We start from the raw sequence: 24802 nt of genomic DNA on the forward strand, positions 1-24802 counted from the left end.
GGGCTCCATCAAGTCCTCCCAGGCCTCAGTCACCCAACAGTTAATGCACTTTTCCTGACCGACAACAAGCTCAACACCAAAACAGTCAACTATTTTCATCTCCAGATTAATCACAAAAGGCTAACGCTTCCACCTTCCCTGTGATTAAAAATTAGGAGACCAAGCTCTGTAGTGGTTCAGGATAACAACCAATCCTGGGAGGGGAATAATGATGCATCTCCAGGCTCCGGCTGCTCGAGGCTTTCTCCCCTCCTGGCCCCCCAGCTCCAGCCCGGGTCTGAATGGAGATGTAATGAGTCACCCCACCTCCTGTCAGGACCACAGCTGCCAGGAGCGACTGTTGATTTCTATTCAGCCTGCCGGCCCCAAACCTCCCCCCTCTGCCCCCTCCCACCCTCCCCCACCCCAGCCCCCATCCACACCCCCTCCTACCCCATCTGGTGTGCACCGAGGCGAAGGCCTATCTATAATGCATGGTTACGTGAACAACCGGCGTGATAACCACTTATTTGGGAAGATGTAATCAGGGCCCATTCTGGGGGGTGGGGGTGTGTGTGTGTGCGCGCACGTGCGCCTAAGCATCTCACAGCACAGGCCCACTCCCCTCTCCCCTCCTCTAACCCGACATTCCAAACACAGCACTCGAGAAGCAGGAAGGAAGGGCCTGGCCCCTCGCTGCATTTGCTCTTTGGAAAGGCCCCTTCTGTCTCCGTGCTGTGATCACAGGTGGTTATACTGAGCAAAGGCCCAGAGACACTATGTTCTCAAACCTGATCACACAGCAGAATCCTCTGCGAGCTTTAAAATGCCCTGATGCTCTGGTCTACCCCCTGAAATGGAGATTCAGCTGGTCAGGGTGTGGCCTGGCGATGGGACGTTTAAAACCTCCCCCAGAATATTGTAAACTGCAGTGAGAACCACTGTCTCGGGCCCAACAAATGTCAGTGCTGGGGGAACGTTCCAGATCCCCTGTTGTACTTCCACATTTTATATCTGAGGAAATAAAACTGGGCAAGGGACTGCCTTCCCGCTTCGGCCTCTGATTTAGGGCACGTCCACAATCTCGCCCCCTTGGCTCAGCACTGGGGAGGCCACGGAGACGGGATGGCCAGGTGTTGATTCTGTTCCGGAAGCTTCGGATGGTTCTTTCCAGTCTCCCTGGCCCTCAGTAAGCTCAGCCTGAGCACATCCATCGAACAGCTCACGGGGAGAAAGCCGCCACCACGGAGGGAGGGGGCAGGAGCCCGGCCCAGCCCTCCCTGCTGGAAGGGCCGGCCCAAAGCAAGGCGATAAAATCCCCTCCCCAGCACTTGTAAAGCCCTCATTAGCCTCCCTGTGGCTCTCTGGCCGCACAGCACCAAGGAGGCCTCTGGCACTAATGAGGGTGTAAAGGGAGGGTGGGGTAGGAGGCTGTCTTTAGTGTCCGGCCCACACCCACCATCTGCCTGCACCCAGGGCCCCCTAGGAGGCTGGGCAGGGTTGAATGAGGCCGACTTCCTCCCTGGGCCAGGATCACGGTGGAGTCCTGGGGCTGATGAGAGCAACTTGGAAGCCGGAAGGGTTTTTTTTCCCTTAGGAAATAGAGACTTGGGGGATGGCACTCGCCGGGGCTGTAGTTCTGAACTAGGCGTCCTGGAGGCCGGAAAGGGAGGGGGCAGAGCCACTAGCTGGAGGCATGCTGCTTCAAGTACTTACCTGGCCCCAGGGTCTTCTGGAGCTTCCTGAGGAGCCTGGCGGGTTCGGGGCAGGGATGGGCCCTGGGGAGCGGAGGGAAGCCAGCAGGTTGCTGGGGGTGCCCTGGGTGGGGAGGGGCTGGAAGGCAGAGCTGCTGGGCCTGGACGTGCCTCCACTGCCTGGAGAGGCTGTCTTCCTGCCCACGGGCCCGGAAGGTCGCACAGGGCCTGGCTGGAAGGATGGACTTTCTCTGGCTACTGGGCAAAGAAGGCCCTTTGTGTGAGGACGCCAACTCTCACCTAATGACCGCGTCACCCATTCACTGAGCAAACACGCAGCTCAGCCCTCCTGACCAGCCCCTCCTTGGGGAAGGAGGCCAGGGATTCCTCAGGTGGTCTCCAAGGAGCCCTGCCCCTTCTGGTTTGTCCAGGGAGGAGAGGCAGGGAAAGCAGAGGCCTGAGACCCTCGTGCGTCCACAAGCGCGAACCTCAGAAGAGGCTCTGTGACCTTAGGCCAGTCACTTAACTTCTCTGGGCCTCTTCTCCGAACAGTGGTCATTCATCATCGTAACTGCCCATCCCGCATCCCACGGTCGTCATGGGGATCAAAGGCGTGATTGCACTGGAGTCAGCAAACGTGCATGGAGCTTCCACCAGGCACCGGGCCCTGTGCCGGGCGCTATGGGAGGCGTCACTCTCCTCCTGGCAGTCCCCGTCTCTTGGCGGGGACCACGCTGCTATGAAATGGGGTGGAAGGACCAGGCAAGAGAGATTCATTCTGACTCTGGGATGAGGGAGAATAAAGTGCTAAGGAGATGCCCAGCCCTCTGAAACACTGTCTCAGCCTTGGAAGGTTGCCTGTCACCTGTCCCCTGCAAGGGAAGCAGCCAGCCTGGTGCTCCAAGTGTCAGGGGACCTGCTTCCAGCCCTGGCTCTGCCACTCACGCACTGTGTGACCTTGAGCAAGTCACTTAGTCCTGCTGAGCCTCAGTTTCCAGATCTGTGTAATTGGGATAATAACGTTTACCTCGCAAGATGGTTGTGAGGATTAAATCAGACGACAGATGTGACACTGCTTTGTTTTAAAAGAGGGAGAGAGAAGTTAAAAAGAATGATCTGATCCAGGCAGCCGTGCCGTGCTTCCCGATCTGCAAATCACAGCTAATGACGCCTGCCCTGTCCCGTCACGGGCTGCCGCGCGGGATGAAATGATGACATGAGAGTCCTCTGCAAATAAACACGCGATGCCTGTGTCAGGATTACTGCTGTTGTTGCTGTTATTGTTATCCTACAAGGGGATTATACATTTTATTAACGAATGATAATTACTGTTTGTCATCGGCTCCATAAAATCCACCCAGCCCTGCCCGAGGGGAGGGACGCCCTCAGCCTGACCTCTCCCCTCCTCTCCCCGCAGTGCCACCCGACGACCCCGTCATCCTGGGGGGGCCTGTCATCAGCCTGCGGGCCGGGGACCCCCTCAACCTCACCTGCCATGCAGACAACGCCAAGCCTGCAGCCTCCATCATCTGGCTGAGGAAGGGAGAGGTGATCAATGGAGCCACCTACTCCAAGGTGAGGCGGGGTGGAAGGAGGGGAGGGGCTGCAGGAGGGGCCGGCTCTCCCCCTCTCTCTGCAGCTCTTGCTCTGCCTGTATGACTTTCTGTCGCCTTTTGTTCCTGGCTCGTTTTCTCTCTCTCTCTGTCTTTTTTCTCTCGCGCACACTGTCACCTTTTCTCTCTTTTTCTCTCTCGTGCTCTGGCTCTATTTATCTGACCTTTTCTGTCTCTCCTCCACTTTCTCTCTTTCCTGGGTTAATCGCTGAGCTTGGTCACCCTAAGAATAGAGTATGGTCAGAGGAGAGGACTCAGGGACAGAGGTGGCCAGGGCTGAGGGTTGCCAGATAAAATACAGGATGTCCAGTTAAACGTGAATCTCAGGTAAACAACAAATAACTTTTCAGTGTAAGTATGTCCCAAGTATTACATGGGCCGTACTATGGGCCATATTTATACTAAAGATTATTCATTGTTTATCTGAAATTCAAATTTAACTGATGTCTGTATTGTTATTAGTCAATCTGCCCACCTTCCCAGAGCTGCAAGGTGAGGCTCTTTAGGTTTTTCCTGCCCCAGGTGCCTGGCTTGGGTTGGGGGAGGGGTGCTGAATCCAGCCCATAATCCCTTACCAAGCCCTGCATCTGCTGTACCTACCGGCTGAGGTGCTTTTCTCTAATTCACACAATGTGCCATGAGCTGGAAGGGCCCTGAACTGGCCCCTGTATTTGTCATGTTTTTATTTTCTATATTTCATGATGCTTTGACATCTTGTAGTTGAGGAGAGATGGTCCCTCCTAGGGCTAGCTAATCCCTAGAGAGCAAACAGCTGGGAACAGGCCTCTAACATGCAAACCAAACCACCCTGGTCCACATCCTCACCACCTCCTCTATCGGACTCCTGCGGTCCCAGGCGCTCTCCCCCTACCCTAAGTCCCTGCAGAGCTGGATACCAGGTAACCAGAGGCCACCCCTATAGCCTAGAGCCCGCGGAAATTATTCTAACCCTCCAATCCTAGACCTGTTCAGCTGCTTACCTTGCCTCGTCCATTCTTTCCCACAAAAACCACAGTAAAGGCTTGCACCCGTGCTTTCCCCTCGCTCCCTCTGCCTCCTGACCGACCCGGTGCATCCCGGCGGGGCCAGTGCTGTACATGGAGTCGTGTGCCCCCTCCTCTAGGGAGCTGAGTAACAAACTACCTTTTCTTTTTTCCTTTTTTGGCCGTGCCGTATGGCTTGTGGGATCTTAGTTCCCCAACCAGGGACTGAACCCACAACCTCGGCAGTGAAAGCCCGGAGTCCTAACCACTGGACCACCAGGGAATTCCCCAAACTACCTTTTCAATGGCCATCTTCTCCTGATCTGTCGGCCTCACCAACCCTGAATAAAAACAAAATCCTGGGCACGTTTTAAAACAGCTCCCACCAAACTCCACTCCAGGAGGCTGTGAGTAGAGTTCCAGGCGGCTTTGACATACCACGGAGCCTTTAAAGATGAACGGGACCTTGGGGAGGGCTGGTCCGACTCCCTGACCTACAGACAAAGGAAGCGACGGCCCTTCTCACCTGATGACCGTCCTCACAACGGCGGGCCTGTTTCTCCTCTCCGTGCAGCCTCAGACACATGGGCAGTTGCTCAGAGACTGGATCAGTCTCTGAGGCGGGAGGCCCAGGCCTCCAGAACCGTGGCTCTCCTTTCCCCTTGGCCCTCCTTGGCCTCAGAGAGCAGGAGGGGCACGGTCTGCTGCCCACTCCCAGTGCACCAACTTCCTGGGCCCCGGAAAGATGAGCACGGCCTCCACCATCCATGGAGGATACGAGATAGGGCCGTCCCTCCTCTGAGGGACTGTCCTTCCTGTCCAAAGCCGAAAACCCAGCCAAGGAGTCAGCTCCAAGCCTGCAGATCGAGGCCTGGGCCCCTGGCCCCCACCCAGAGCTGGTGCCAGACCCAGGACAAATGCCTTCCCTCGGGCACGAGTCCATCCAGGGGGAAGCTGCTTTACTGTGAGAGAAATCTCGCACTCACATCCAGAGCTGGAGCCACCCTGTTGTGTTAGGAAATACACAAATATGACACAGGGATGGACCATCCAGATGAGGGTGAAGAAGGAAAGGGGTGTTCCTTCAGTCTGGGCATCTGTCCAGTCCCTCCCTGAAGCTGGACCAGCCTGGCCCCTGCCAAGATTTCTGCCCTCAGAGGACATGCCCCCATCTGGGGAAGAAAAAGGTCCGGGTCACCCTGCTGGACCTTGCCCCCAGCACATTGGCCTCGTCCATGAGGGGAAGGCCCCTCCGAGAGCCCAGCCCTGTGCCCCTGCAGACCAGAGCAGGGAGGCCACGCTCCACCCTCTGCCCCACCCGACCCTGTCACCCTCCCGCCGGCCCACGACAGGAACGATGGTACCACCAGCCAGGGCCCTGGGATCCATCCCTACTGTGTAACTTCAGGAAAGTCACTCCCTGAGCCTCAGGCTCCTGTGTAAAACAAAGGGGCTGGATCAGACACTCTGTATTAGTCTGTTTGGGCTGCCATAATAAAATACTACAGACCAGTGGCTTAAACAACAGACATGCATTCCTCACGGTTCTGGAGGCTGGAAGTCTAAGACCAAGGTGCCAGTGAGGTTGCTTTCTGGTGAGACCTCTCTTCCTGGCTTCCTATAGACAGCGGTCTTCTCACTGTGTCCTCACATGGCCTTTCCTCTGTGTGTTCAGAGACAGAGAGAGGGAGAGAGAAATCTCTGGTGTCTCTACCTCTTCTCATAAGGACTCCAGTCCTATTGGATTAGGGCCCCACCCTTATGACCTCATTTAACCTTAACTACCTCTTTAAAGGCCCTGTGTCCAAATATGTGCCATTGGGGGTCAGAGCTTCACCATATGAATTCTGGGGGGGACACAATTTATATATAGCAGGGGCCTGCCCGCTCTGACTAGCTATAAACCTGTGACTTGGGGCACACGGAGAAGGCTGGATCATCCAGCCATACTCATATGGAGTCCGCTCTGGGGGCTGTCAGAGCCCAGCCCTCTGCTGCCCCCTCTTTCCCCAGGACTGCAAGTGCCATTGACCTAGGAACTTCTGATGTCCCAAAGGCAGAGCAGCCCCAGGCAGGCTATGCAAGAGAAGGGGCCGGGGGCATGAGCAGCTGAGAGAGAGACAGAGACAGAGACAGAGAGACAGGGAGAGAGAGAGGTTGAGAGGACACACAAGTACCCAAAGTCAAGGAGGGTCCACCGTCTACAGAGAAAAATCCCACAGGGCGGCCCTGAGAGCCCTCATAGCTGAAGCCTCAGTATTTATCACATGGTGGGTGGTTAAGCCTGTGGGCCCAGGGGGCTGGGAAGCCTGAATCCAGGCTCTGCCTCCTTCTAGCTCTGTGACCATGGGCAAGCCCCCTAACCTTGCTGTGCCTGAGAGACCCCATCTCGACAATGGGAGCAATGGCACCTGCCTCAGAGGATGGTCGTGAGGCTTGAATAAGCAGAGAGCCTGGCAGGGGGAAGCAAGGCTGTTAGGATCACTGCCTTCCCTCACTTGATCCGTGAGGTCCCCATGCTGCATCCTGCCAACCACATTTCCTGGGTGAGAGTGACAGTGTCATAGTAGAGCAGGCCCCATGGTCCTACCCACTTGGTTCAAACCTGAGCCCCATCACATATTATGGTAACTTCAGCTCTCCGCCTCAGCTTCCCCATCTGCAAAACGGGAAGATGATAACCGCGGACCCGTTAGGATTGCTTTGAGACGTAGAAAGAATAATGCGTTGAAAGCACTGTGTAAAGTGCCTGGCGTAGAGTCAGGGCTTCGTTCGTAACGTTCGCTGGTATTACTGGGCCCTTCCTCCCAGAGCCCCGTCTCGCTCCCCCTGTTCTCCCTCCCCAGAGGTCACACAGCAGCCCAGGTTTCGTGGGGTATTCGTTTTGCTCCTCCACCGTGCGGCCAGCAGGGGAAGGATGGGCTGGTGGGACTGAAGATGGCATCACAGAGGATGGCTAGGTCCCTCGCCCTGGGAGAATCGTCAGGAAGAGGATGCACCAGCACAGGCTGTGGGGCCTCTCCCTGAACCCACGGCCGCCAGAGCCCTCGTGGCCCGGGTGCTTGGGGGAGGGCCCGCAGCTCCCAGCAGGTGCCTGGCTGCAGAAGCAGGGGAGTGGATGGCAGGGCCTCTCTCCAAGTCCTCTCTTCCTGGACACCCAGCCTCAGGCCGTCTTCTCCAGGCCTGGCACCAGAACGGAGGCCACCTGGCATTCATCTGGAAGGCAGACCAGGGGAGGCAGGACAGATTGTGGAAGAGGAGAGGAGACAGTCTGGGCTGAGGCCAGAGAGAAATCTTCCCTGGGAGCCAGATTCCTGCTCCAACTGCTACTACCCCAGCAGCTGCCACACTGGGGGATGAGGCCTTGACCCTGACGCGCAGAACAGGGGGAGGGTCGCTTGGTCTTAGGATGTACAGTCGTGTACATCTCTACCTTGAAGCCCCTTACCCTCCAGCCCTACCCCTCTGCTTCCTCCAGCTTCAGACTGCTGCCTGCCCAAGGGGCCACCCACCCACCCCCAGGACCAATGAGCCTCATTAGGTTCCATGCTGGGCCCTCACTGGGGCCCAGCTCTGCAATCTCTCCCCACCAGTCACCCCAATACCCCCCATCCCATCTGTCCATCTTAGGGGCCAAGAGTCTCTACTTGGTGTGCAGCTGCCACTCATCCTGGCCTTCTTTGTGAACAGCATCCTTCCTGGCCCCAGGGAACAAAACTGGGGGTTGGTCCCTGAGGACACAGGGTCTGGGGCAAAAGGCACCATGCAAATCTCCACCTTCCCTGACAGCCCTCATTCAAACCACATAACAGGCACCAATGGAGTCCCCAGGCAGCTATAAGAAGGGGAGGTGGAGAGATGATTAAAAAAACTTGAGGGACATGGCAGGTGGGCGAGGTGAGTGAGGAGGGAGAAGAGAGGAGGCCTTGTTGCCAGGCAATCAGGCCGGCTCAAGCCCTTTCCAGGCTGTTTGCATATCAATGAACATCCTATATTTAGCACCAGGTTTGGGCCACCCACCCACTGCATTCCCTCCAAACCTCCACCCTCCCTCAACTGTGGTCACGAGGCCTCCCAGCTCTTGGGACTCAGCCTGGCTCTCCACTGCCCAGCTGAGGCTCCAGGGGCTTTGGAAAGAGCAGAGTGGTGGCAGCTGCCCACACTGGATAACCTCACACAGGGTGCAGTCTGCACCTGGCCAGCCCAGCTCCCCCACTACCACTGCCAATTGAATGCCAAGTGTCTGCCCTCAGGGGTGGGACAGGGGGGCTGGATGCACAGACAGGAAGCAGCACAGCACAGGCAGGGTCCAGAGATGAGCCCTAAGCCTCCCACAGACACTGGGACAGTCAGGAAGGCTCTTTGGAAGCAGTTAGTGGACCAGAGGCCGGTGGGCATGCACACAGGCCCTGGCGTGTTCACCCCTGTGCAGGTGAGGTATATAGGCCCCGCTCCTGGTCCACATCTGCACACACAGGTGGCACCCGCAGGAGAGGCCATCAGGGTCACACTAGTGCTCACCAAGCTGGAGGGAACGCTGCCCCAGGCCTTGGAGGTGGTGGCCCTAGAAACCGTGATTCACCGCTAATAACCCACTTACCCTCCTGAAGCTGAGTGCGTGCTTATGAAGGTTTCTCAGGCAGAAGGTGGCGGCCTGGAGGTGTGTCCCCAGAGCCAAGTTCAGGGGAGGGAAGGGGCAGGGAGGACGGGGAAGTGACAAGAATCAGCAAACGAGAGAGTGTCCACCTGGCCTGGACCTGCAGGCCACAAAGTCCCAGGGTTTCATTTGCATGTGAGAGTAGTGGAGGTTTATCAGAGAGGAATGATGGAAAATTAAAGAGAAAGAAAGGAGAGGGGAGGAGATGCGGAAGGAACGAACGAGGGAAGGAGGAAAACCAGGGTGGGAAGACCAAGGCCCCCTCCTCGCCCTGCGCTCGGCTCCCTCCCCAGGAACGCGCTGTGGCCGCGCCTTCACACCCCCGAGCTGCGGGCCCCCCCTGGGGAGCGGGCGCTGAGCTCTCCCCCGGTTTAATGAACACATCTCCCCTTCTCTAATTAGGTGGAACAAACAACTTGAACCAGAATTTTTATTTCCCAGAAAAGCACACGCCCGGACACAGTAAATATGTCATTAATCATCATTCTGGGCGAGGAGCGCCCTGGGTGCGGGGGAGCTGGCAGCAGTCAGGGGCCTAATTAGGAGCTCGGGCCCCCGGCTCCCCTCCCACCGGCCCTGCAACCCTCCAGCAGATCAATCTGAGGGGTCCTGGCAGAGTAGAATTTATGTAAATGCCCCTTGTTAGCACCACGGAAAAGTAAAGAAAAAGAGAGGGGAAGAACAATACGGTCACCCTCCTCCTCAACCCCAGCCCCGAGGTCTTATTTTCATCCAGGAAATTCTTCTGATCACCGCTTGCCTATTTATAGACTCGTGAGGTCAGCAGAGCCGGAGCCAGCAGGTTACGATGGTGCGGCCGCGGCTCCCTGCTCCGGCTGGGCGGGGCTACACCGCCCGCACGCCAAGCCCCACCCCCGGGGGCCGGCGTCCACGTTAGCGCCCCGGCCCCGAGGCTGAGCTCAAGACCCTCACCCCACCGGCTCCTGGGACTGACCGTATCACCCTCCCCCAGCCCCGCTCCGAGATCCCTCTGCCCAGGGCTGAGACCATCACCCCACGTCCCAGGAGAGAATATGGACGGGAGCAGGCCTGCGCCCGGGCTGTTCTAGAGCAGAGGAGAAACAGGCCGGAACTGCTGCCCTGCTCCGCGGATCTCCCCGGCATCTGAGTCTGGCTTTGTCTACAGCAGGGTGCGCTGCTCTGGACCGAAGCTCCCGTCCTGTTCTCCTAGTGTTGGAGGGTACTGAACTGAGGACCTAGAGGCAGGGTGCAGCCGCCTGCACGTCACTGCTAAACTCGGAAGCTACTTCATCATCTAACTGTTCCCACCTTTAAGTGGGGATCACAGCACCCGGCTTCCAGGTCCTCAGGAAGCTGCAGTGGGAGGGTCATGGGCTCAGGGCTCACCATTCTCCGGTGCAAATCCCAGCCCTGCCCAGCAAGTTCCTGACTCACTTTGAACTCAGTTTTCTCTTCCGTTATTTAGGAGACCTTTCCTTCCAGGGTCCTGTGAGGATTAGAGAGGATGTCATGGTTAGTTTCAGGGAGGTTTTGAGGAAGTAGAGTCTGTCCATCTATTCCTTGGCTCCAATCATGGCAAAGTAAGACTGCATCCGGCACCTGCCTGCTGCAGGATCAAGTTCCTTCTGTACTGAGCAAGTCCAGTCTCCCCACCTCATCCCCTGAAGTGACCCGCCTGCACACTGCACCTCCCCAGTATGCACCCACCTTCGTGGGCCACCAGGGAGCTCAGGGTGCAGGGCAGCAAACAGATGGGGAAGTAGCTGGAAGGGGGCTCAGGGGAGGGAGGGGCTAGCGGCAATGTTGGGGAACAGCGGCTGTGAGGAATGACCTCATGGTCACGGGGAAGACAGGAGACCTTTAGGCTTGCGTTAGTTTCTAGGGCGGCTGTAACCAAGTACCACAACTTGGTTCTTCAAATAACGAAAATGTGTTGTCTCACACTTGTAGAGGGGAAAAATCAAGGTGTGGGCAGGGCTGTGCTTCCTCCAAAGGCCCCAGAGGGAGAATCTTCTTGCCTCTTCCAGTTCCTGGGGGCTCCTGGCTTTCCTTGGCTTGTGACAGCATCATTCCAATCTCTGCCTCCTTCTTCCCATGGCCCCCTTCCTTGTTTCTCCCTGTGTCTTTTCGTCTTCTGACAAGGACACCAGTCCCTCAATTTAGGGCCCACTCTACATCCAGGATGATCTTGTCTCAAGATCCTTAACTAATTACTAGTTACTTAACTAAGTTGTGAAGGCCCTATTTCCAAATAAGGTCACAGTCTGAGGTTCTGGGTGAACATGAATTGGGGGGATACTATTCAACCCACTCCAGGACCCTCTTAACTTATATCATCACCAACTTGAAGTGAGTTTGGTCAAGCTCCATAGCCTCTCTTGATCACACCTGTTTTCTCACCTGTCAAATGAAAGACGATGGCATCTGTCCCGCCTGTGGCTTGGTCCGAGCTCTAATGAGGTCAGGAAGTGAAACGATTGAAACGTTGAAAGGGTTTGTACAGGTAAAGTAATGAAATGCTCAGTGTGCGTTGATTCTGCCCACATCCCTCCCAGCCCCGCCCTTACCCCACCCCCCAAACTGCACCCCCTTCTACAGCCTGGGTCATCCCCAGGGGCCACAGCACCTGCATGTAGCCCCCATCTCAGAGCTTCCTGCAGACCCAGAGACACCCCCAGACCAGAGGCAGAATAGTTACAAGTTCATTTCTACATAGAACCTGGTTTCCGTCAGGCCCAGCCTGGTTTCTTTTATGTGTCAGGGTGGGCAAGTCCAGGCTGATTTTCACACATGATGGAAAAGTTTCCAGTTCCTTTTTCCAGCCGAAGCCCAGCACTCAGCTGGGCCGGGGAGCCAAGGGTAACCCCTGGCTCTGCATGGAGATGGGCTCCCCTGGGTGTGTTGAGCTGACCCACCTCCATCCACAGGGCTCCCTCGTCCTCTCCGAGACTGGCACGTGTCCTCCCCGACCCACCCAGGCCGTCCCAGCCGAGTGACAAGTGACAAGGGCCTTCTCTCCCCCCTGCAGACCCTGCTTCGCGACGGCAAGCGTGAGAGCATTGTGAGTACCCTCTTCGTCTCCCCCGGCGACGTGGAGAACGGGCAGAGCATCGTGTGCCGAGCCACCAACAAAGCCATCCCCGGAGGGAAGGAGACCTCGGTCACCATCGACATCCAGCGTGAGTACTGACCCAGCCCAGGGCAGGGACCACCCAGCACTCCCTGCCCGGAGCACGGGGTGGGGGGATGTAACCAGGCCAGAGCCACACCCCTGCAGGAGGGCTGGAGACAGGACCTGGGTCAGTCCACCCCCGGGACTCGAGGATTTGTATGGGCACCCAAAGGACCATCTTGTCCTTCTTACTGTCAGAAATGAGGGTGACAATCTTCTTAAAAACACCACTGGGGACTTTCCTGGCGGTCCAGTGATTAAGATGCTGCGCTTCCACTGCAGGGGGGCACGGGATCGATCCCTGGTCTGGGAACTAAGATTCCACCTGCCACGCAGCGCGGCCAAAAAACAAACAAACAAACAAACAAACAAAAGAAAACATCACCGATGAGGGTCCTTTACAAACGACAAGTTGAAACCCCATTTCCATACCTGTATAAGGTAGAACTTCCACACCAACAAATAGGGTGGTCAGCCCTGGCAGTGCCGGCCCAGCCAGGCGGCCTCACACCCTCCCTTGGAGAGGAAGCCAGAGCAGAGGTGCTGGCAGCAGAAGGGGCCCCCAGGGCTCCAGAGGGGAGGCACGGCACCAGGCCCTGTCCTGGAAGGGTCGGTCAAGGAGAGAAGAGGAAGACGAAGAGGAATCATCTCTCAGTCAGCTCGTACTTTGCCCGTATTATCTCATGTAATCTTTTTTTTTTGGCTGCATTGGGTCTTAGTTGCTGCGCGCGGGCTTTCTCTATTTGTGGCGAGTGGGGGCTACTCTTCGTTGCGGTGCATGGGCTTCTCATCGCAGTGGCTTCTCTTGTTGTGGAGCACGGGCTCTAGGCACGCGGGCTTCAGTAGTTGTGGCTTGTGGGCTCAATAGTTGTGGCTCGCGGGCTCTAGAGCGCAGGCTCAGTAGTTGTGGCGCACGGGCTTAGTTGCTCTGCGGCATGTGGGATCTTCCCGGACCAGGGTATGACTGTGGTCCCTATCTGGGAAACCGAGGGCCCCCAGGCCGCACGGGTTTCTGAGGTGGGCAGCCAGCTCTCCAGAGCCCACGCTGGGAACTCCTCTTGTAGACGTCCACACCGGGAGCCCTCAGCCAGGGTCAGTTATTATGACGCACGTGAGCAGTGACACTCTAAAGCTCCTCCAGCACTGTATTCCCAACGTCCCTAAAGGAGACTCCTGAAGGTCTAAAATTTCTCTAATGTACCCGTTGGCCCCCGGGGAACAAAGGTGAGCTCAACACAGGGACCCAGCAGCTTTGCTCTCCATACTGGACTGGCTTAGGTTGGAAGTGTCAGCCCCCGGAAGTCGACTTTTCTTCTCTTAAACCCCCCTCCCTGCCACAGAGCATGAGGCCGTCATGAGCTGGTGGCTTTGGTTGGAGTCTCTGAAGGACAAGGCCAGAGCTGCAGGCTGGCATTGGTTTCTTCCTTGTCATTTTACTCATTTTAATTCAAATCCACCTAGAAACACCTCCCAACAGCCCTGGCTCATCTAAGTGTCTGGATTCTGTGCTCCACGGGGCTCTCCAGGGATCTGGGGTCTGCAGGGGCCATGTCCTGGGGCTTCCAGAGCCCGTCTTGGGAGCCAGAGAGCAGACTTCTCTCAGCGTCTGGAATCCTGGCAGGCGACGTTTAGGTTCCAGAGGGCAGAAGAAACTATTGAAACCCTCAAATGGGCTTGCTCTGGACACCTAGACACAACAGCTGAGGCCTCGGAGAAGGTTTTGTATTTGCCATTTTCACCAGCTGTTAACACCCCCCCACCCCCATCTGCACCAAGCGGAGGGCTCTGGCCAGGTGTAGGACCAGGGTGATGGGAGGGAGGTCCTCGCTCCGAGGGTCATGTAAGTTCAGGGTCACCCTGAGAGGGATGCCTCCGTCCCCAACCCCAGTCCAGGCCTTGGCTCTCCACACCCGCCTGCTTCTTCCGTGCAGCAGGCGTGGCATCAAGCAGCAGGTCCAGCTATGGAGGGGAAGCAAGATGCCGGAGGATGGAGTGGTCCGCGTCCAGAGAGGCTCCACCACCCACGAGCTATGCGGGCCTAAGCTTGGCGCCTCACGCCAGAGATGCCCGTTCCTTGTCTGATTTGATCGAATGACATCCGAGTTCTCTTTCTGCCCTGAGACTGACCGTGAATCAGAGCTCTCTCCAGACACGAGCCAAATCTGGGAGGGATGAGGGTGGGAGACACAGACACCCAAGCCTCCTATAACAGGCTGCCAGTCCTGGGCGCTGTGCAGCACCGCCCTCCTTCGCCCACCAACCCCCCAGCTGGTCAGGAGACCTGTGCCAGCCACGGAACCCTCACAAAAGGACCGCCTGGTCGGCTCCTGGGCCCTGGCAGGAGAGACCCAGGGCAAGGGGTGTTTCTGCTCCCTCCAGCCCGTTCTCCGTCACACAGCAGAACCTCTTCTGTCAACAGGAAAGTCATCATCGTGACAACAGCCCACCAACTACTAAAACACGTCCCTCTAAACACACTCTAATGAGATGATCGATTTACCAGGGCACACAGACCACAGTCTGCACAGGAGGAGGATGCCGGCCTTGCCAGGTCTCTGGGCTTTGCTGGCCTTCTTTCCAGGGACAACTCAGCCACCTGAGGGGGGGAGGCATCGGGAATGAGGTCGGGCTGAGGCTGAGAACCCAGGTGCCCGGTTTCCTAGGTGGGCCCCATCCGAGGCAGTCTAGCGTCGTGGTTAAACCCATAGCATCCTTCCTGGTTTGAATTCTGGCTCTGCCACTTACTGAGTGATGCCGACCTGGTTATTTAACCTCCTTGTGCCTCGGTTTCCTCATCTGTGCCTGGAGGTAGCAGCGCTTGGCTCACACGCTGGCTGCGAGGATTACATTAAATCATTCAGGTGGCGACCCTGGCACAGCGCCGGCACCTGTCAGCTGCTGTTACCGTGCACAGTCATGGGGGAGCAGCTGCCCTTCCCTGGTGCCCCCAGCCCCAAAAGGGGGAGGTCTGCATCCATTTGTCCCCTCTCCTGAAGGTGTCTGCGTGCGCCTGCCGAGCAAAAGAGCACGCTCCCGCCACGCCCTCCCTCCTGCTCTCCCCCTGCCCCCGTTTATCCCTTTGTTCATTCAGTAAGCACCCAGCTGTTCACTGTGGACACCACGGGCTGCATCAGAGCTGCCTTTACAAACCTGCTCGTCTTCTCAGTCAACCAAGAAGCATCCAGACTCAGCAAAAACACATTTGTTGTTTGTTTCCCTTGGTCTTTAGATGTTACCCAACGGAAGACAAAGCCCCCAGATTGAGTAATGGGAGAGAAAGCTTAACACCCCCAAAGTCTTGCTACATCTGGACTCTGCATCCAGCTGCCAAGTTTCAAATGGATGTGCTATAAAATCACTGAGTCATGGAGTTTCTCTCTTTTCTCACCCCCTCCTCGATGTACTGCTTCCCCTGAAAACACACACACACACACACACACACACACACAGAGGCAGGTTGCTGATGGATACACTAACAGACTCTCAGCTGTGACATCTGTTCAATGTGATCTCAGTTCCACCAGCTACATCAAAGCTGCCCCCATGCAAGTTATTCAGCTGACATCACAAATGGGATTAAAATCATGTTTAATAGTTGGATATGACATAAACTATTTATACCTCCGGAGCCTGGTAGACTACTGAAAATTCATATCCTGCATACGCAGAGGAGAGGGGTGGAGAGAGGAGCATGGGCACCTCTGGGCCTGGGGTGGAAGCACAGATGAGACTGGCAAGTGTGGAAGCTTCCCAGGGCCTGTTCTTTTGGGTACCGAGCATGTTGCAAAGAGGTAGGGAAGCTGCAGGAGAGTGGTGCCCACAGGATAAACGGAGGAGGGCGGCTCTGTGGTGGAGAAGGGGAGCAGGCAGCCCGAAGGGGGTCCTCCATCAGGTGTGTGCCCCATCTCCCTGCCACCAAAGCCTCATCATTTTATAAAGCACATCCAGGTGGGGGCAGACCTCCTGGAACTACCCCGCAAGTTCTGTGGCGGGTTTCTAGAGGCCATTGAACTAGCCCTGGAAGCTGGTGGTCCTCGGCTGGGTGGGCCGGCACCAGGGTGATGGGCAGCAGCCGGGGAGAGGCTGCAGGGTTCTGGGGGTGTAGCTCTCCTGGGAGGCGTGGGGAGAGTTCTCATGGCGAGTCCTGGCCTCGCATCTTTGGGACCACTGGAGTTACGCTTTAGAAACCAAGATTGAGATCACTGAAGTACTTCCCCGGTAATTAACTCTCCAGAAAAAGGCAGACAAGCCAGCTGTTCCAGTAGCAGAAGCTCGTGGTCCCCAACCAGAAGCGGGGGATAATGTGGGGAGAAGAGCCCCAGCTCAGTCACCACCTGCTGCTCAGGAGCCAGCGTTCTCTCCCATGTCCTAACACGCTGTCTGCAGACCCCGGCACAGCCCCTGTGGGTCATCTCCCCGGCCCCGGTGCCCCAGCGCTGGCAGCCTGAGCACCAGCAGGGCGCAGGGAGGCCGAGTGGCCAAAGGATCCTGGCTCTGGGGTGGGTGAGGCTCCGTCCATGGCTGGCGGTTCATTTAAACACCGGCCTTGAATCCACAGCGGGAGCCCTGACCCCACCGCCAGACGGCCTGAATCCGGCACTTCCAGGGAGGGAGGGAGCCCCCTGCCGAGGCCCCCAACTTTCTGGGGACCACCAGAGGAGCGGCTGCTCTGACGGTCCCAGGTGGTGGAATCACTGGCCTTTACCCTCATGTTCTCCCGGGGATTCAATCCCCAACCCATGCATGCAGCTCCCCATATGCAAGGACACCTCTTCTCTCTGCAGACCCCCCGCTTGTCAACCTGTCGGTGGAGCCACAGCCAGTGCTGGAGGACAACGTGGTCACGTTTCACTGCTCTGCAAAGGCCAACCCCGCCGTCACCCAGTACAGGTAAGAGCCCTGCTGGGGAGGCCCAGACCGCGGCGCCCTGCACACCCCTCCTTGTCGCGGGGGCGTCACCTGTGGTCCTGGGCCTACAGCGCGGTGCTTGGTCCGCTGTGGGTGTCCTCAGCACACCCGCTCACCCCTGGCCAGGCGGACTTCTCCTTTCCTTCGTGAGCACACACCCCCCTCCTCTGAGGCAGAAGATTTCACTCCTTCTGTTTGAGCGGCTTGTTTACCCCTTATTTCTGAAAGGAGGGAAAGAGGCTCAGGGAAGAAAAGCTAAGACGACCCGGAGAACGAGCAGGATCACTCAGCATCTGGATTCTAGTTCTGTGCTCGCCGAAGCGCTCTCCTGGTAGGGTAGGGTCTCCGGGACCGCCAGCCCTGAGCGGCGGGTACCCAGAATCATTCATACCCACCGCCCCTGTGCAGCCTTTGCTCACCACACTGATAAATGCATCACTTTTTTTTACATGCCTGTCTTTCCCTGTTGACTGAGCTTCTCGAAGGCGGCACCGCAGTTTAGTCACCTAACAGCTCTCAGGTGCAGCACTTGTGTGGCAGGTACTCGGCGCTCCAGAACGTTAGCTCGCAGACTCCGTAAACACGTAGAGCAGCCCCTCTGGGCACCCTCCTGCCCGGGCACCATCACCACCCAAGACTTCCAGACACAGAGTGGCCTCAGAGGTGCTCCGGGAGCTGACTCAGACAGTCCCGTCCTTGAGGCATCTGTGCAACTCACCATAGCCCTCACCCTGCCCCGTCCCTTCCCCCAGCCCAGACCTGGTGGAAGAGCCTGGTGTCGCCTCCGCTGTCGAGATGGGCTATGAAGCCCCAGCATCAGCCAGTGCCAGGAATGCTGATGGTCCCAGACTAGGAAACAAGCCTGCCAGGGGGAGTGGAGGACAGGGGAGACGAGAGGCAGTGCGGCCCCAGAGGGCAGAACTCGAGCAAAGGGGCCAAAGAGGCAGCCAGAGATTCAGGCTGGACATAGGTGGTACTCCCTGCACTGCAGATAATTAACGCTGGAACCGGAAACCCAGGAAAGGCACAGAGTCTTTATCCTTGAGAATATTTTTAAGTAGGATGAGAACCCATCTGTCCCGTCGATGTAAGCAGTCACTGGGCTGGAGGCAGGAGAAAGATCAGACGACCTTCAGGCTCCCTGGAGTCCTACAGCCCCTTAGGTCCAGGGGGCAGGTCTGGTTCGGCTGGGACAAGTGACAAAGGTGCAGAAGGAAATGCCCAAAGAGTCTCTGTTTTTTTCTGAGCTTCCACCCTGTACCTGCAAGACCTGGGCTCCATCCACAGGTGGGCTTCTCTCTGTTGTCTGCTCTCTGCTCACAAGCACTAAACACCAGGCACCATTTGCCCAGAAAAGACCTCTAATGCCAGTTTCCCTGGGCAGTCCTTCTCTCCCACTGACCCCCTGGGCAGGCACACCCACATTCACCCTCACATCGTTGACAATAATAAGGTATAAATCTACATATGGAGAGATCATCAGAAAGCAAATGTGGCAAGATATTAACAATTGGTGGATCTAGGTGAAGGGAATATGGCAGTTACTTGGGCCATTCTTGTGACTTTTCTATAACTACAAAGTTATATTTAGCTTTCAAACTAAAAAGTTAATGAACCAGGACGTGCAGGTTTCCCCAGGCTCTGGGCACCTGTGGTTTCCCTCCATCCGCATCGTTACCTGCAGCTCAGAGCCTGGGTCAGCCCATCACACACAGAGGAGGAGCCAGAGGTGCAGGCAGGCCCCCTGCAGATATGCACCTGTTCTTACTTGCCTCCTTCCCTCCTGAGCTTCCCATTAGCCAAAGGCCCCAGAAAGGCTTTGGTGCGCATCAGGCTCCCTCCAGGACTGCAGAGGCTCTCAGGGAGCCCTTCTGGCCTCCAGGAAAATGTGGGAGAGCTGGGGTGGCCCGGGAGGAAGGGGGTGCAGGGGCCATGGCAAGCGGAGGCAGACGTCTGCGCCCACCCCCAACTGGCTCAGCCCCTTGGCCTCAGGAAGGGCTCACCCAGCAGGCACATGGTCCTTCTAGACGTGGTGTTGGGATCCGAGAGGAAAAGCCTTGAGCAAATCTTGGCACGTAAGCACATCGATTTTTCCCAACTGACTTTGACAAGACTAAGGGTTCTTTGTTTCTTAACTTCCTTTGGTCTTGATTGCTTCCTCCTGTTCCGCATAAGAGGCTGTGATCTTGGAAATTAGAGATATGCCCTCGTCCACCCCAGCACCCAGCAAGGGGACCTGGGGGGTGGTGCAGGGGAGCCCATCCAGCTGGACTCAGCAGTCACTTTGGCTGCCCCACTGGACCAGCGGCCCGGGGCGAGCAGAACAGGCCCACGCACACCTGAAGTGCATCTCTTCCGGCCTCTCTGCTCCCCTCTGAGGCTTTCAGGGCCACCCCACCCGGCAGGTGACAGGGCGGGTCCCACCGCCCAGTGTGAAAGGCAGGGCTATTGAGAACAGCCTGTCAGCCTTGACACACCAGCCTCCTGATTGTGTGATATAAATAATTAATCCTCTTACATTTGCTTACGCCAAATTAGACATTGATTGGGAAAGGTTTCATCTGACTCCTGTTCCGAGGGCTGGGAGAGGCGGTGAACGCAGCAGTGGTGGCAGGGGCGTAGGTGGGTGGTGGGAGAGTGAAGAGACAGGAGGAAAGAGGAGGAGGAGGGAGCGAAGCTGGAAAACAGGAGAAGACAGATGGGAGGGAAGATGGGAGGGGAGACGGGAGCGGGTGGGACTCGCTCCCTGGCTCACCCTCGGTCGGTCGTGTGACCAGCTGCTTCAGTGAGTGGTTTGAGCTTCTGGAAGGGATGCCTCCAAGGGACTTTTTCGTGTGGGAGGGGAATAAAGACGGGGAAGAGAAAGACTGGCTGAGTGGGACGTGAGCAGGGGACTGTGGGGCGTCCCCCAAAGGCCCAGCCCCACAGCTGGCCTCCTGTGGCCCTGGGAGAAGACGGCCTACGACTTCCTCCGGCTCCCCCTTCACCTCCAAGGTGGGGACGGGCCCTGGGAGCTGAGAGCTGCAGCCGCACAGCCATCCGGCATCCCTGAAGTCTCCCTTCTTTGGCTCTGAGAGGGGAGGCCAGCCTGCTCTGGGGAAGAGGAGACCCATGTGACCTGGGGCACTTGCCTCCGGGCCTGAGGATGCCCCAGCAGTTCTGAGACCCTCAGGGCCCCAGTGGTGGAGCTTTCACCCTTCTTACACTATGAGAGACCCCAGACAGGTAGGGAGAAAGCCCCCTTTTCCCCAGGAACCCCCCAGTAATGGAAGAGGACTGCCCAGCAGAGCCTGCTCGCTGGGGCCAAGCCCACCCCTGCCCCAGCACCTGGAGCTGTGGGCAGGCAGGAGCAGGGGTCCGGGCAGGGCAGGAGGGCCTCGCCCGCCTCCCCCCAGCCCAGCCAGCTGCCTGCTCCACCCCCCAGCATCCCACCGCCTAAATCTTCACCGCAGCAGGGTAGATGGAGTAGGGGCTGGACACCGATCCCCGGCTGTGCGTCTGGGACTGAACTCAGCCACCCCAGGCGGGAGCTGTACCTGACTATTAAGTCTGGTCATTAAATTAAAGTTAGAGATGGAAATGAGTCATGAATAATTCATAATGGTTTGTTGGGAAGCGCCTTCAGCTCTCGGGGAGCTATGGTTTGCTCTGTTGTTAAACTATAATTGTTATTATTGTCTTCTTAATAACGACCCAATATTAATTTGAGCTAATAACCGCATGGTGCCAGCCTGATGCTCCCTGCTATGCCGGGAGACGGCAGCCTCCAGGCCGGACAGGCAGGCTGGGTGGGAGCCGGTGGAGGGAAGGGCAGGAGACGGGCCTCTGTGGCCCCAGGAAAGGCTCCAAGAATGTGGTTACAGGGGACCGTGGCCCCAGGGTAACGTCTGCAGGGCCAAGGTACCTGCCCAGCTCTGGTAAAGACATGCACCCCAAAACAGGCCTGAGCCACAGTAGGAAGAGCCTGGTCGGAAGTTCTGTGATTTTTAAAACGTCTTATCCACAATAGGAGTAAACCAAGGGAAGCTCTGAACTCTCTCTCCTTAGGCATCTGTAAGGAAACCCCAGCCTCACGCACACAGGCACACACCCCCCTGGGCGCACTGCCCCACAGGTAGCAGGCTGCTCAGCTACCGGTCCAAGGCAGTGATCACCGCCCCGGAGCCAGGTCCAAGACACAGATCAGCCCAATTGGCCCAGCAAAGAAGTCAGCACAGCTGTCTTCCCATCCCCCCTCCCCCACCCCCATCAAACCAGTGCTGATGGAGCCCAGGCCTCTGAGGGGCGGAGCCAGGGTGGGAGGCAGAGGCTGGGCAGGAAGAAGAGCAAGTGCCATGGGGGAGGCTGAAAGGGCTTTCAGAGAGAGAGGGACACCATGAGGGGAACCCCCCCAGGGACAGGAGTCAGGACAGGGGGACTGAGAGAGCTGACCTAGTTGGGGAGGGAGCAGTCGGGACCACTGCTCACACCTCTCCACCGGCTTCTCACCTAGTCTGGAAATCAAGCTTCCTGAGCCCCACGCGTGTGTGCAGGAGTGCACACATGTATGGGCACACACCATTAGACCTTGGCCTCTTCGGTCACGGATTTGGCTTCCTTCTTTTCCACTGTGGCCCAGGACGGTCCCCTGCCACCCCCGAGAGAGCTCAGAGCAAGAGGGCCGAGCGGTCTGGGCACTGACAGTTGGGTTAGCCATCACCTGGCCAGCCAGGTGCGCTGACCCACTGAATAGTCAACCCACCGCCCTCCAGAATAACCCACTAGTCGAGTGCTGCCAGCTGCCTGGTGACCCACGGACCAGAAACCACTGCCCCCATCACCAACCCCACGCCCCTAGCCCTGAGAGTAACCCCTCTGCGGAGGCTTCCCCTGAGGGACCGCTCGGGGGCCTGCCCCACGCCGCCCCTCCCTGGGCCTCGTTTTTCTGCGGGATGGATGCGTCCGGCTCCCAGAGAGAAGAGCCCCCCGGGCGGGAAGGACGCCCTCGCCACCGGAGGTCCACATCAGCCCGGGCGCCTGCGTTGCAGGTGGGCCAAGCGGGGCCAGATCATCAAGGAAGCATCCGGGGAGGTGTACCGGACCACCGTGGACTACACGTACTTCTCAGAGCCCATCTCCTGCGAGGCGACCAACGCCCTGGGCAGCACCAACGTCAGCCGCAACGTCGACGTCTACTGTGAGTGGCTGTTTGGGGGCTTCCGGGCGCACGGGCACCGGCTGGTCGCTGCTCACGGCAGGAGGAACCGTCGTGGGCTCGTTGCACGTGCCATAAGAATGCCTCACAGGCTCGTAATCCGTGCGCTTTACGAAAAGCTGCCCTCGTGTTTATCTTGACCCTCATAGTCACCGAGGGAGGGGAGTTCCCCGGCGGTCCAGTGGTTAGGACCCCGCACGTTCACTGCCGCGGGCGCGGGTTCAATCCCTGGTCACAGAACTAAGATCCCACAAGCCAGGCGGCGTGGCCAAAAAAAAACTTAAAAAAAAAAATATCACCCAGGGAGGCTGGACTTCTCATTCCCAGTACCCAGATGAGGGGATGGAGGCCCAAGGTCAAGTGGCGAGTAAGTGGCACGATGAGGACTGAGAAGGGTCCGCCTCCCATCAGGGGCTCGCCCCCCATCAGGGGCTCGCCCTCTTCCCCAGCGGCCCGGAGGGGACCCTCGGGGAAACAGCCCACAGCTGTGTTCACAGCGCTGAGCGTCAGCTCACCCGCCGCCCTTTACAGATTTAGAAGCACTTTTGCGAACTTTATGCCTGACCGCCCGCTCGCCCGCACCGACCTCAGCAGAAAGTGCTATGACTCCCTTTTTGCACCAAAGGACTCACCTGGGTCTCCTGACCCTGGTTTCACACCTTTTGCTCCCCGAAAACGGCTGTCTACACACCCTCCCGTCACCACCCCTGAAATCCCACAGCTGCACGCACTCTTGGTGCCAAGGCTTGGTCTGCAGGGGACTCGGGTTAGGGCGGGTGTAGGGGAGGAAGCAGGAGAAGCCTCCGTTAACAGCAGGGGCTCGGGCAACGGAACCAAAGGCCACCTACTTTGTGGATTGAAAAAGAGGTGGGGCGGGGCTGGACTAGAGAGTAACCTGGGCGGGCGCCGGGTTTGGGGGGCACCTCCAGGAGGCCTGGCCTCCCCATTCCTTATCTCAGAGCCCTGCGGTGGCCCTGCGGGGCCCTGGGTGGGCCCAGGGAGCTGGGCCAGACGCACGGGTACCTTGACTCCCGGTCACAAGGCTGAGGCCTGCAGGAGGTGGCCAGTTGACTTGAAGGCAGACACAGAGAGATTCTGGGGTGGGGGAAGGACACTCTGCCCACACACTGGGGTCAGGGGGGCTTCCTGGGACCAGGACAGAGGGAACGGGATGGGAGAGCCCTTGGGGGCAAATCCAGGCAGAAATGGGACTAGAGCCGCTTTCCGGGGCTGGTGCTGCCTACTCCCATGGTGGGCCCGAGGGAGGCTGGGCTGGGGGAGAGGCGTCTCCTCCTTACTGCCCAGACCCGGGCCCAGACCAGTAGAGGACTGACACGGAAGGGAAGGGAATGGGCCGGAGTGGAGGGACATGGCACCAGTGGTGTCCCCTCCCCCAACCAGGATGGGGGAGGGAAGGCAGCAGCAAGGAGGGTCCCCAGAACTCCCGGCCCACGAGAGCCCTGTCTCCTCCTTCCTCCCATCACAGTCGGGCCCAGGATGACCACGGAACCCCAATCCCTGCTCGTGGATCTGGGCTCCGACGCCGTCTTCAGCTGTGCCTGGACAGGCAACCCGTCCCTGACCATCGTCTGGATGAAGCGGGGCTCTGGCGTGGTGAGTCCGCAGCTCAGACCCTGGAGGGCCCTGGAGGGGTGCGAGGTCCACAGTCCAGGAGGGAACTGCCTCCCATGGCCCCTCTCACTCTTAGATTGGGGACGTTAGCCTCCCATGTAAACTGAAGGAAGAAAGGCCCCAGAAAGAGGAGAGGAAACCCCAGGTACCCACACGTACCCCCCTTGGGTCTAAACACATTCAGCCGGTGCCGTTTTGCCTTATCCTGAACCTTATAAGAAAAGCAGGTGTTCACCAAGATGCTGGGGGTGAAAAGTCACTAGGAAGGCTTTTCAACTTTCCCCAAATAGTTGTAACCCTTTAACTTTGGGGTTAAGCCTTGCTTTCTTCCTGTGTTCCTCTTTTAAAGTGTATGTGTTCTTTAGTGTGCATAGGAGTTTCAGACATCCCTCCTCCCAGGAGGACCAGTGAGAGCCTTGGGCAGGGAAGCAGGGGGAGAAGCAGCAGAAAAGTGACTTCTGTGTGCCCTACTGTGTGCCAGACACTGCACTGTCCTCTGAGTGCCACTGCCCCCGTGACAGGGACAAGGAAAGAGCTTCCAAGAAGATAATTAACACCCAAAGCCACACACGTAGGCACCGCTGAAGCCGGGATTCCCACTCAGAGCAGCTGTTGCCAAAGCCTGTTTTCTTTTCATCACCCCAAACCTCATCCCAAAGGGATATTGCAAATGACTCAGGAGAGACAGATCCGGGACCCTCAAAGATGTTCAGCTGCGGGATAGCTTCACCCCTGGCCAGCCTGGTACAGGCTGGTCGGCAGACCCCCTGGATGAGAAAGCCCTGGGGGCCCCAGCCAGGGAGGCCCCCTCCTTCTCTCTCACCCCCCCCCTTGCACTCCCACCCTTCAGGGCTGCCGCTGGGGCGGAGCATCTTCAGCCTCACGGGGTGCTCTGTGCCGTGGGCTCCCGCACCCGACAGCCCGCCGGGCACACTGTGTAAGAAGACTTCTGGCTCCCTCCCCACCCCCTGTTGTTGCTGAGATGCTG

The 24802-nt window shown here is 57.7% G+C and overlaps 1 protein-coding gene and 1 long non-coding RNA gene across 5 annotated transcripts in view; one reads left to right on the plus strand and one right to left on the minus strand.

Annotated features, from left to right (window-relative positions):
• Positions 1–24802, plus strand: part of KIRREL3 (kirre like nephrin family adhesion molecule 3) — a 555536-nt gene that overhangs the window by 512294 nt on the left and 18440 nt on the right. For all 4 annotated transcript variants that reach the window (XM_082476257.1, XM_082476258.1, XM_082476260.1 and 1 more), the window contains 5 exons: positions 3091–3248; positions 11937–12087; positions 16865–16970; positions 22016–22164; positions 23669–23796. In XM_082476257.1, coding sequence (XP_082332383.1) covers positions 3091–3248; positions 11937–12087; positions 16865–16970; positions 22016–22164; positions 23669–23796 — 692 coding nt within the window. The remainder of the gene's footprint in view (positions 1–3090; positions 3249–11936; positions 12088–16864; positions 16971–22015; positions 22165–23668; positions 23797–24802) is intronic.
• Positions 2739–11311, minus strand: LOC309667651. The gene is made up of 3 exons (XR_014267880.1): positions 8870–11311; positions 3164–5932; positions 2739–2961 (listed from the first exon to the last, which is right to left on the minus strand). It is a non-coding gene; the product is annotated as an uncharacterized lncRNA (long non-coding RNA).

Source organism: Balaenoptera physalus (genome assembly GCF_965194825.1).
Source record: "Balaenoptera physalus genome assembly, chromosome: 10".
In the NCBI taxonomy this organism is placed as follows: Eukaryota; Metazoa; Chordata; class Mammalia; order Artiodactyla; family Balaenopteridae; genus Balaenoptera; species Balaenoptera physalus.